Source organism: Sceloporus occidentalis, unplaced genomic scaffold (genome assembly GCF_023333645.1).
Source record: "Sceloporus occidentalis isolate IW3139 unplaced genomic scaffold, rSceOcc1.0.p SCAF_8, whole genome shotgun sequence".
Lineage (NCBI taxonomy): Eukaryota > Metazoa > Chordata > Lepidosauria > Squamata > Phrynosomatidae > Sceloporus > Sceloporus occidentalis.
In genome coordinates this window covers 24637501-24650918 of record NW_028316988.1, presented here as the reverse complement: position 1 = coordinate 24650918, position 13418 = coordinate 24637501, and the positions used below count along the sequence as shown (strand labels likewise).

General features: G+C 45.7%; 1 protein-coding gene across 4 annotated transcripts in view; it reads right to left on the bottom strand.

Moving 5' to 3' along the window:
* Nucleotides 1-13418, bottom strand: part of CSNK1G2 (casein kinase 1 gamma 2) — a 33865-nt gene that overhangs the window by 17332 nt on the left and 3115 nt on the right. For 3 of the 4 annotated variants that reach the window (XM_089535513.1, XM_089535514.1, XM_089535510.1), the window contains exon 2: nt 280-863. In XM_089535513.1, coding sequence (XP_089391639.1) covers nt 280-466 — 187 coding nt within the window. In that variant the 5' untranslated portion in view covers nt 467-863. Of the gene's footprint in view, nt 1-279; nt 864-12610; nt 12810-13418 lie in introns of all 4 variants that reach the window. The other variant, XM_089535512.1, reaches the window with a different exon arrangement.

Genomic DNA, 13418 nt, shown 5'->3' with positions numbered 1-13418 from the left:
ATTGATAGATATGTTATCCCAGTTTTTCAATGGATATCCATCATCGATAACTGTCTCGTGACTTTTGCCCCAACCTGCGTATACAATATTATAAAAATATAAATGCGTATAATAAAGATAAATACAAATATGTGTTGAGAGTTCACCAGACAACCTTATTTTCCTGATGATAATCAACAGTCACTTATTGTAAATCAGACCATTGACGTTTCCTTGAAACCAAATCAGATTAAACAGACTAATCGTCAAAACGGGAGATTTCGGCGCCGCCCGACTCACCTAGCCGAAGCTCCCCGAAGTTCCCGCACCCGATCTTCTTCCCGACTCGGAAGTTGGGTCCGACCATTAAGACTCCTGAGTTGGTCCCTGCCGTCCGTCCCCCGTGCGTGCTCCGTCCCCCGCCCGTTTTAGACATCCTTCGGCCTTCCTCGTTGTCCCCTTTCCCTCCTCTCTTATCAAAATCCATAAGTTTGTGATACCCCGGCCTCTCCACGGTTACGCCGCTGCCATGCAAATGCCAAGACGGACGAAACGTTTGGCTGGGGAGGGAAGGGGCGGGGGCGAAGGGTCCTGGGGAGGGCGGGGGAGGATTAGGGGGCAGGGGAGGAAAAGAACCAAGGAGGAGACCCCAAAGCAGGAATCGTCTCGGTTAATAAACCATCCCGGGCGTCAATAAACCATCGCGAATACGGGGTAAGTCTCCACCCGCATGTGCCAGGCTAGTGGAACGGTAGCCCTCGCGCTGCATCCGCTGGGACTCCAGTCGGGACATCCAACCGGTCACGCAATGGGGACGTCATCGTGGCAGAGAGAAGACCGTGTCCCACGGTGGACCGTTGTCACTTCCAAACTGAGGAATAGCGCTGAGGAGGAAGAAAAGAGAGTGATTATATTGCATGAATTCAAATTATATGAAAAAAAATCCCAATTAGACGTTGTGTACTTTCAAGCCATTTCTGACCGATTGCAACTCTGAGACGAATCTTTCATAGGGTTTTCTTGACAAACGTTAGGAAGAACTTTTCTTTTACTATAAGAGGTGTTCAAGACTGGGGGACTTTCCATTTTTTGGATGGGCATCTTTTAGTATTGCTGTAACTGTATTCCTGCCTGTTGGGGTTGGATTAGATGGCTTTGGGGTCCTTTCCAACTCTAAGAATCTATGATTTTATGAAATAAGTCAGGGGAGAAAATGGAGGCGGAAGGACAGATAGAAGTATGAGGGGAACATGAGACACCATTAGCATCGGGGAGTGCCTGACGGCCTGATTAAACTAATTGATTGGGGTATTTCCCCCAATATGAGACCTGAAAGCGGCTTATATGAGTTTCAGCACAGTTGAAAAAGACTTCAGTGAACAGTTATATCAAAACATTGATTTGCAACCATTTGAAAAAAGCAGTTAAAACAATGGGATTGCAACCTGGGGAAGTGTGTGGTTATGGCAGGACCTTGGATCACGCTTTTGTGGCCTCAGGACCCCCATGTTGTGGTCAAAACGCAATCCCTCTGACAAAGCATGTTGAAACGGTTTTCATAAAGGGTAGATCAATCAAATCGGTAACCAATTAATTGGTTAAAATGATCAATCCATTGAGGAAGGAGGGTCTCCTCTCTGGATTTTTTTTTAATGTCAGAACTAACACACCAGATATGCTGGCTTTAAGGTATGCAATAACTGTGTATTTTATTCTTTCAGATATTCCGTCTTCCCTTTGTTTCCCTGTCTTGGGACAGAAACCTGGCATTATCATACTCTATAACTTCTGCCTGCAAAGACAGGGATATAAAAATAATTAAAGTATAAATTATGTATAAAGAATGACGGTCTACATCGTATGTTGTTAGGTGAAAGACGGGATGGTACTCCTTAGTGAGTAGGAAGGCGGTAAATAGGAATTTCCTTGCTTTATCCCCAGGTTTTCCCATCTATTCTATATACAGGATGGGGTTTTATTCCCCCTCTTGTTCTTAAAATGCAAAACCGTCATTCAATCTCTCCTTTCCCTCCCTTCCAGCGTCATCTACGCTGTTTGCTCCCTTGTTCTCCCTTTAATTCGGAAAGATGATCAGGTTTTCCCTCCCACGACTCCGTGATAATCCTTCAGGAACCGACTGCTTTTTCCTCTCTCAACTCTTCCGAGAGATGCCTTTTCTTAATCCAGATTAACGGACGTGTGCCTTCCTTCAAAAACCTCTCTCTGCATGTGTGGAATCGTAGAATTACCTCTCCTCCCTACTAACCCTCCTTTTTACCGAGAGAAAGGCTTGAGAAATCTTGGATTAAAATAATAATTACAAGGCGATACTTTGGGAAACGGTTGGGTAACAATGGTTGTCTTCAGCAGCGGGGTTTGGCTATATGGCCCTTAGGGGTCCCTCCCAAATTCTGCCCTAAAACCTTTAAATGCAACAGCATCCAGGGTGGCAGCGAAGGGAAACTGAAAGCCCCCTTATTCGCCTAAATACCTCACAAGCAGAAATACACAAAATATTTTAAAGGGTTCCTTATTTAAAAGCTTCTTTAAACCCGAGGATAAAACAGGGGACGATGGGGGCTATTAACTTTTATGAAGGGGGTTTCTGCAAGTGAGAAGTCCAAACCTCCAATTCCCAGCTCTGCAGATCAAGTCTGGCCACAGACATACACAGGGGGGAAAAACCACCCCAAAATGCAAAACCCAAACCATTTTATGCATTCAAAACAAGGTACGCTTTGTGTAAGGCATGCTGCATGTGTGTGTATGGAAGCTGGCTGTGAAAATAAATAAAAAAGCTAAAAAGTCCTCCGTGGCTGGAAAGAAGGGAGGCTTGTCTTCCTCCCTCCCTGACAAGACTTCTGGGTTGCAACTTTGCCAAAAACGCAAAACAAGAAAATAACAAGGATTCCTCCAGGTTTGCAGACTCCAGAGCCACCCCCAAAATCAGCCAGAGCTGATATCTCCAGAGGTCTCGACCCTTCCAGCTTTAAATCTAGTCCTCTCTCGGCCTGATTCAGCAAGCAAATTTTTGCAACTTACCCAAGTCTTATGCTCCATGTCTCTGAGGAAGCAGGCCAGGTTCCTCAGAGGCTGAGAGAGTGTGACTTGCCCAGTGAGGTTCCATGGCTGCACTGGGATTCGAACCCTGGACTCCAGAGTCAAACCACTATGCCATGCTGGCTCTCTGTAACCCCAAATCATTGCATCATTTACTACACCCATCTCTCCACATTCGCTGAGGTTGGGGCACAGGACCCCCGTGAATGTGGGAAAACCACAAATACCAAAAATCCTACCTAAGAGGTATCTCTAGGTCCTCCAAGTGCAACTCTGTGGTCAACATCTGGCAGACATTGACCATAGAGTTGCACTGGAGGAGCTACAAATGCCTAGTGGAGTGTTCTCTCTCCAGTGCAATTTTTGGTTAAGGCTGACCAGTTGCGCTGGAGGACCTAGATATTCCTAGAGAGAACATATTAATCAAATCCATGGATAATCAAAAAGCCACAAAAACCTGTGGGTCTCAGTGTCCACGAAGGCTTATCTGGGGAGATGTGGTGCACTGGACAGACTGGACCTCGGCCCTAGAGGGCTTTGTAGGTCACTCAGCAGCACTTTCTTGCAAAGGACTCTGCTTGGAAGCAACCCCAAGCTAAGTCTGACTTTGCAAGACCAGGAGAGCCTCTTAAAACCCAGCGAGAACAAGAGAGGGCCATGGGTCAAAGTATCTGTTTTCCGTCCTTGTACGGTTTTTTGTTTAAAGCATCAAAGATAGGCTTAGAAGGTTCTTGCAAACGGTGGTTTTTTCGGGAGATGAAACAAAAGGCGGTTGATCCCAGGAGGGGAACGAAATGTTCTGGAAAGATGCAAGGCTCAGAAGGAAATACAGAGAGAAGAAAGTGTCATGTCAGGGACAAGTCAATGGGCAGCTGGGTGGGTGAACCCGAATTCAGGCCCCGAGAGCATGCCTTTTGTCAAGGAGATTTTACAGAGAGATGTGGGTCACGTTCGCAAGGTTTAAAGGAAGACTAGCAACAGTAGACAAAGTATATCCTTCTAGTTGTACTGCAGCTCCTGTCAGCCCCAGCCTGCCTAGTCAATGGTGAAGGATGATGGGTGCTGCTGCCACCCTGGTCCCCACATGATGGGAATTGTAGTCCAAACACTGGAGGACTGATGGGAGAAAATGGGGATTTTTTGGGTGACGGAGATTCAACCATTAATAGGAATAAAACCACCAGGATAATGCGCTTTCCCTTCTCTCCCTGGAAAACGTTCAGAAGGCAACCAGCCTCTCTGCCACGTCTGGAAATATAATCCCAGATTGGTTAGCAACAACAACAAGGGGGGAAAAAAACCCTTTTCAGTTCCCTTTAGCATAGTTGATCTTTTTCCAGTTCCAATTCAAACGCTGGTGTGTGTTGACTTCGCTGGTTTCCTCCCCGGAGGCTGTTGTGTCTAACACAAGACTAAACTCCCTCCCTTCTTCCAGCTATATATATATATATACACCCCTTTCACCAAAAAGCCCAAATTTTGGCAGGAGATCAACAGATAAACCAACCTCCCCCCCCCGCGCCCCCCAAAGCTTTGTGGGAAAGAAAAACACACACGCACACAAACATATACACAAACCCAGAAATGCAAAAGGAAGCACAATTCTGCTGGCAGAACTGGGACAGTTCAAGAGCGACATATGCAAAAGGAGGAGGGATCGATTGTGTTTTTTTTGCCCAAAAGAAAAGTGTGTCACCCTTTATTCGGGACTCACCCGCCCCAAACCACACAACCAACCAATTTTTGGAAAGAGCGCACACACGCGCACACCTTAGCAAGCCAACACCTACCTCAACACTTTCCTGGCTCACAATCCAGGAATACATGGTGCATGAATGCCGCCTCTGTTTTTCCCAGACGGCTAAAATAAGGCAGGATCAGCCTCCCACCATCCATAATTTTTGGGTTTCTTCTTTCAAGGAGAATGGAGGGGGAGAGGAAATGCCAAATTTCAAGGCCTGGCTCTGACTTTCCTAGTTTTTGTGAGTCATCTCCAAGCAGGAGATGAGGATGTAAAGATTAAACATTGCTGATCATGTCCCAAACCCTCCAAAGATGGGGAGCCCACCACCTTCTAAGGCCATCTACTCAACACGAAACAGTTCCTACCATCAAGAAGGTCTTCCTAATACTTTTGTGGGATCTCATCTCTTGTGTCATTATCATCCAGTGGTTCCCTAAATTTGGTCTTCCAGATGTTTTGGACTTCAACTCCCAGTATTCCTGACTGTTGGCCAACTTGGATGGGGTTTCTGGGAGATGGAAGTCCAATATACCCCAAGGACCAAAGTTAGGGAACTAACGGATGGAAATGACACAAGATATGAGATCCCACCTAAATATTAGGAAGAACTTCTTGATGGTAGAACTGTTTCACAATGAGTAGATGGGCTCAGAAGGGGGTGGTCCTTCCATTTTTGGTGGGTTTCAGATATGGTAAGAAGTATTTAGGAAAAACGTCTTGATGGTAGGAGCTGTTTCCCAGCTTTAATCCATTCTCCAACTCCTATAACTTCCAGAAAGCTCCAAGGGGAGCCCCAGGTTGTGAAGGTTACAGCAGTCCAATTTCAATGACTGTTGTCATTGTTGTGTGCCTTCAAGTCATTTCTGACCTATGGCAACCCTAAGGCGAAACTATCATGGGGTTTTCTTGTCACAATTTGCTCAGAAGGGGTTTGCCAGTCCCTTCCCCAGAGGCTGAAAGAGTGTGACTTACTTGTCCAAGTGGGGTTTTCTATGGCTGAACGAGGATTCGAATCCTGGTCTCCAGAGCTGTAGTCCAACACTCAAACCACAACGCCACAACTGTGGCTGGTACTTGGTGTACAATGCTTAAGGCTATCACCAGGTCCTAGGTTTGGATCCTGGAGCAATCCTGAGCTGGCAACCTGGATTATATGCCACGCGATACCAAAGGGAACCGAAGGTCTTGCAATGGAACAAATATTATTTAGCACGGGAACCGAAAGGCAGGAAAAGTTCTAAAAATAATGAAACATACTCATGAACATGAGACAACCATCTGCCTCACACACACACACACACACACACAACACACTCATGCAAATCAAATACAGTAAAACCCTGCAAAGACGGATCCAAAAAAAGGTGGGGAAAGCAAGTACGGATGTTATCAAGGGTTATCCAAAGTGATCTTGAAGGATTTTCTCACCAATCTGCAGCTGGGGATTATGTGTCAGGGAATCCCTCCCGGCCCAAATAATCTCTCCGGAGGGTTTCGGGTTTCCTTCCCTGGAGTAAAAGGCCATCTTTCGAACACGGCTCTCTAACCGTCTCTGCTTGTTCTGGCCTCCCGAGAGCAGTAAAACAACTCCGCCGTTGAAACCAAAGCCAGCTCTCTTTCCAGAAAAGCAACAACCTACCAGGCATGTAACCTTGCTGGCTAGAAAACCAACCCTCCAATATCTGAAATTTTGGGAATGCCTTTGTTTGATTGAGACACAAAAATCTGTGCAAATTAAGTGAGGCATAAAAACTGTGCAATGTTTCAAGATTCCTAGGTCCTTTCTTTGGGTTGCCTTCAAGTCATTTCTGACTTATGGCGACCCTAAAGCAGATCTATCCTGGGGTTTTCCTTGCAAGATTTCTTCGGAAGAGGTTTGCCATGGCCATCCTCTGAGGCTGAGACAGTGTGACTTGACCAAGTGTCACCAGTGGGTTTCATACCAAACACAACAGGATGTGTGTGTTGTGTACTTTCAAGTCATTTCCAACTTATGGCAACCCTATCATAGGGTTTTCTTGGCAAGATTTGTTCAGAGGGGATTTGCCATTGCTGTCCTGAGGCTGAGAGAGTGTGACTTGCCCAAGGTCATCCAGACTCAACGAAGTGAGGATTCGAACCCTGGTCTCCAGAGTTGTAATCCAATATTCAAACCACTCTACGCCACACAAACTCTCCCTGGTCTCAGGTTGCCAAAACCAAGCAAAGAAAAGGTATTTGTGTGTGATTGAGAGAGAGACAGAGAGAGTAGTGTGTAGTGTTGTTGTGTGCCTTCAAGTCATTTCTGACATACAGCAATCCTAAGGGAAACCCCCTGACCTTGGCCAAGTCACACTCTCTCAGCCTCAGAAAGGAAGGCAATGCCAAGCCTCCTCAGAACAAATCTTGCCAAGAAAATAGTGCAATAGTGCCAGTGTGGCATAGTGCTTTGAGTGCTGGATTGTGACTCTGGAGACCTGGGTTCAATTTCCAGCTCGGCCATGAGACCCACTGGGTGATCTAGGGCAAGTCACACTCTCTCAGCCTCAAGCGAAGGCAGTGGCAAACCTCTGGACAAATCTTGCCAAGAAAACCCCATGATAGATTTGCCTTTCTGTTGCCGAAAGTCAGGAAGGCACACAACAACAACAGCAGCAACTTGAGAGAGAACACAGTCGCCCCTCTCCATTGCATCCCCCCAAAAATGTGTCTAAAAACAGGAAAACCCAGATTTTGAAGCTCCAAATAAATGCCCAAAGCCATTTCCAATAGCACTAGGATATGGATTTCAAAAACAACGTAGGAACTGGAAACAGAGTGGTTTATACAGTAGTTGCAAGGAATAACGCTTACTAGTAAATGTCAAATGCCAAAGAAGAACTGGGAACATTTGTGGTTTATAATTGTAACAAACAGCATTTCCTAGCAAATTTCAAAAGCAAAATAATTGGGTTTATAGTCTGTAACGAATAACATTTCCCAGCAAATTTCAAAAGGAAAATGAGAATTGAGAAGAGAGCGGTTTATAGTTGCAAGAAAGCAACGGCAAACCCCCTCTGAGGAAACTTGCCAAGAAAAGCGCATCATAGGGTCTCCATAAGTCGCAAACAACTTGAAGACACACAACAAACAACAGCCAGTGTGTTGTTGTGATTTGAGTCTTGGACTACGACTCTGGAGTCCAGGGTTCGAATCCCGGCTTGGCCATGAAACCCACTGAAGCGACACTCTCTCAGCTTTGGAGGAAGGCAAGGGCAAACCTCCTGGAACAACTCCACAATAGGTTCGCCATACGTTGGAAGCGACTCCAAGGCGCACAACAACAACAACAGCAAAATCTAGTGCGTTCCTCTGAAGCACAACTCCCTGGCAGAGAAGACCAAGTGCCTCGCCGCACTACAGATCCCAAGATGCTATAGACGCCTTGAGAGTAGAAGCGCTGCTTATCATTGTGAAGAGACTCTATATCCATGTATGTGCGTGTGTTGGAAGCTGTGTTGTCGAAAGACACACAAAACCCAGTCGCGGTTGGCTTTCCGCCCAGCGAGACTCGTCTGCCATGACGGCCCTGGTGTGGCCCAGCTGTTTCTGAAGCCACGCGCCATGGGAGAAACGCCGCGCCCGCCGTTTGGCACGAGAAAGACGGACGGACAGACGGGCAGCTGTGAATGGAGGCGATTGATACACACTCCCCCGCTCCTGCCTCGGACTCACAATCGGGCCTGTGTCTCCTCACACTCCCCTCACAAACACAAATATATATGAGAATCGCTGCAACGGCTAGGAATAGCTGCTGAGATCCGGCCGAAGCAGACCTAACAATAAGAACGACAACGAGAAGAACAAGAATGATAATAATAATAATACAAACAACAATAACAAGAATGAGAATGATAATAATAAGAACAATAACGACAACAATAATAAGAATGAGAATGAGAATAAGAACAATAATAATGACAAGAACGAAAATGATAGTAATAATAACGATGATAACGACAACAAGAACGAGAAAGATAATAAGAACAAAAACGATAAGAATGAGAATGATAATAATAATAACAATAATAATGACAATAATAAGAACAACAATAATAATGACAACAAGGACGAGAATGATAATAATAATAGGAAGGACAACAATAATGACCACAACAATAAGAATAATGATAACAGTTAGAAGAACGACAACAATAAGAAAAACAACAACAAGAATAACAGCAAAGAACGACAAGAAGTACAACAAGAAGGACAACAACGTCAACAATGACAACAATAATAACTGTACGCTCAGCCCTCCACATTTGCAGCTTTGACTTTTGTGGCTTTGCTTATCTGCATCTTCGATTAATAGGTTCTCCCTAGAAATCTCTAGGTCCTTCAGAGAGAAGTTGACCATAGAGTCCTGCTGGAGGACCTAGAGATGCCTAGAAGAAACACCCCTCTAGGCATTTAGAGTGCAGTTCTATGGTCAGCGTCTGGTGGGTGTTGACCATAGAGTTGTGCCTGGGGGGCCTAGAGCAGTGCTTCCCAAACTTTGGTCCTCTGGGTATTTTGGACTTCCAATTCCTAGAAGCCTCAGCCAGTTTGGCCAACTGCCAGGGATTCTGGGAGTTGAAGTCCAAAGCATCTGGAGGACCAAAGTTTGGGAAACACTGGCCTAGGAATCCCTAGAGAAAACATCCCTCTAGGCATTTGTAGCGCAACTCTATGGTCAACTTCTGGTGGATGTTGACCATAGAGTCCAAAAATAAACGGGAGGACCAAAGTTTGGGCTGATTTAGATGATTCTCAAACTTTAGTCCTCCAAGCGTTTTGGACTTTAGCTCCCAGAAGCCCCAGCCATCTTGAGCCAACAGTCTAGGATTCTGGGAGCTGAAGTCCAAAGCATCTGGAGGATCGGAGCAGGATTTCAAAGCTCTGGTTGTTTAGGAACAGCTGGAACTACCTGGCTTTGAATTGCGTGTCTATGTGTGAATTGTGCGTCTCATGACAACAACCCCCATGAATTTCACAGGAGGTCTCAGAGGCGGTTTCGCCAGTTCCCTTCCTCTGAAACAGAGCCTCTTCCACTTGGTATTTGTCAGCGGTCTCCCATCCAAGCACTAACCAGGGCTGACCCTGCTTAGCTTCCAAGATCAGACAGACAATGGCACCTTTGAGCTTTTGTTACAGTGGGGCCTTGGTATCTGCTGGGGTTCGGTTCCAGGACCCTCCATGGACACCAAAACCCATGGATGCTCAAGTCCCATTGAATACAATGGCGCCCATTATAGAAAAATGGCCAAAAACAAGGTTTGCTTTGGCAATTTATATTATGTTTGAATATTCTGAATGTTTTTAAGCCACGGACGGTTGAATCCTTGGATGCCAAATCCGTGGATACGGAGGATCGGATGCATTAAAATATATATGCAGTCAGCTCTCTGTACCCAGACTTTTTTTATCCATGCTTTCGGCTTGAAAATACTCAAAAAATAATATGAATTCCCAAAGCAAACCTTGTTTTTGGCCATTTTATAGCATTCCGCGTGTTTCATAGAAGCAAAACCCAGCGGATACCAAAGGCCTGCTATATTCCTCATAGAAAATAGGCCACGCCAGCGAATGTGTGGCTGGGCCTCAGTGCCCAAGAGGACCAGGCCTGATGGGTGTTAGAGTATCCCAACCGTCTCTGCCTTATTTAATCCAGAGTGGGGTCAGGAACAGCTCAGGCCTCCCTGGCATTTCCAAAGAGGCACTGAGTCACTCCTTTATTCGCTCCGGTGACGACAATCGCAAGCCTCCTCTTGTGTGGGAGTCGAGACCGGAACCCAGGCCCCAGGAACAGAAGGAGCCTTTTCTAACCAACTGACCGAGCGACAAAAGGTTGCAAGGATAAGGGCAAGAGCTGCGTTTTCCTCCAACACTCTCGCATGGAAGCTTTCCTTTTCTGTACCTTTTATTAAAAAGAAGATTAAAATTAAAACTGAATAAGTAAGAAGCTGGAAATGGTTAGCAACTGGCGGCCACCCGGCCAAACCAAAGGCCTCCTCTACGATCCTCACAATATGATTATTAATATGAGTACTGAGTGGTTCGAGCGTTGGGCTACGGTTCTGGAGGCCAGGGTTCGAATCCCATGGAAACCCACGGAGGCTGCATCCGCACAGCAGAATTATAACCCAGTTTGACACCGCTTTAACTGCCCTGGCAGCATTCAGGGATTTGTAGTTTGCTGCGGCACCAGAGAAGGCTTGCTGCGTTGTCGTTCTGCCAGAACAGGGCGCTCGCCATGGCTGCGCATGAAAAAGAAAGCTGGAAACTACTTGAAAAATATATGTATTTATCACCTTGCCATGACATTGGAAAGGTAGTTATTGAGTGACAGTACACACACACACACACACACACACGAGACCAGGGTTCGAATCCCCCTTTGGACATGAAACCCACTGGGTGACCCTGGGCAAGTGACACTCTCTCAGCCTCAAGGAAAGGCAATGGCAAACCTTGCCAAGAAACCCCCATGGCTTATGGTCTTAGGGTTGCCATAAGTCCAAAGGAGTACATCATAACTTGAAGTCACATAACTTAGAGGTGCACAACAACAACAGTTTAAACCAACGCATCACCCTCTTAAAAGCCCTTCCCTTAAGAACCTCGACTTCTAATAGAGGCAACAACAACAGCAACGACGGAGACTTGTGATAATTCCTAGAGAAACCCGAGACGATACAACCATCCATGCGCTTTCATGTCACACTTTTTGTGCGATTTCCACACTATATACATGGGGAAAGCCTTTTCCATAGAAACACAGGCCTGCCTAGTCATTAGGACAGCTTCCCCCATGAAAAACAGACATAAAAACTCTTGACGCGTGACAACGGCTATGAGTGTCCCTTTGGACCTGGGTTCAAAATGCCTACGCAATGTTAGAAAAGCATTTGCTGACTTCTCATAGGCCAAAGTGTTTCAAAGCTAAAGTAGTAGTAGTAGTAGTAGTAGTTGTTGCTGTTGTGTGCCTTCAAGCTGTTTCCGACTTACAGCAACCCTAAGGCACCATAATTACAGGGTTTTCTTTGCAAGGTTTGTTTGGAGTTATTCCTTGAATTCCTCTGAGGCTGAGAGAGTGTGACTTGCCCCGGGTCACACAATGGGTTTCATGGCCGAGCTGAGATTCGAACCCTGGTCTCCTAGTCCAAAACTCAAACCATTACACCATGTTGGCTCTCTTAGCTAAAACTAGGAGATGGTTTTAACACTGCAAACCCAGCATCGTTAAGGAAAGCCACGTTCGGACAGAGTCGCTAACTCTCAGCCTAAGCCTACCTCACAGGGTTCTTCGGAGGACAGAGGAAAAGATCTCGGAGGTGACGATGCGTGATTTTTGGTTGCGGCGATGACAAGTTTGGAAGGAGAAGGAGAGGGGGGGAGAGGAAAATACAATATGGCGGCATGGTGTCGGACCCTGGAGACCAGGGTTCGAATCTTTGCTCGGCCATGGAAACCCATTGGGTGACCTTAAGCGAGTCGCACTCTCTCAGCCTCAGGGGAAGGCAATGGCAAAGCTCCTCTGAACAAATCTTGCCAAGAAAACCCAATGATAGGGTCGCCATAAGTCAGAAACAACCTGAAGACACACAACAACAACAACACACAGGTTGAGCCCCCCTTAGTCTTCCCTTAGCCTGAAGGCACTTTTGTATAACCTTTTAAACATTTTGACACACAAGACAAAGCTTGTGCGCAACTGAACCACCGGAAAACAAAAGGCACTGCTCTCTCAGGCACCCACAAAACAACATTTGGGGTTTTGGGAGTCAGTTCCAGATACTCAGCCTGTATATGAAAATATGGGAATACCTGTCCAAGTTTCTAAACTTAGCTTTCAAGTTCCTTTCTGACTGAAGAAGAGGGCTCCCACATATTCTTTTTCCTCCGTTTCTAAACTTCTTCCGCTCCCTGTCTTTATTTTCAGAGCTATTCTCTTGGAGGCTTGTTCCTTATGGACTTCCTGGCGGGTCGTTCTCTTGGTCCATGGAGCCCCAGCTTCATCTCTCCGCTCAACGGAACAATAAAATATGACACACACGAAAGACAAACCCATAAAACCAGCTCCAGAAACGCATTGATAAAGCAATATACAAGCAGACAGAATGTCACAGCCCAGCGCATTATATCAGATGGCTTTATTATCCGCCGCAAACCCAGGCAATGCTCCCCAACAAGGGCCAAATTAATGATCAGAAATTAAAAACATGTCATCTAGATAAAAGGACACAGAGGCTCCTTGGAGAGGAGGATGCGGAGGAGGCAGAAAGGAGGGCTCCTTCCCACAGTTCATCGAATGCAAGGCATTTATGTTATCTTTAAATAAAAAGGAGACTGGGGTTTAGAGAAGGGGAAACCGTGTTTGTTCCAACCAAAGAGGATAATAATAATCATAATAATACGATGGGCATTATTAATTAATTCCTGATCCACTTCTTAAGCGCCGTTTGCACATTTATTTTTTGCAAGGCCAAATCGTATGAAAGATTGGTTGGGAAAAAGGAAGGGAAAAGGGCCATGGATCTTCAAGCTATATCTCTCAGCTATTTTATTCTTCCTTCCTTTTATATATGTATATATGTCTCTCTCTCTCTATTTTCTGTGTGTGTGTGTGTGTATA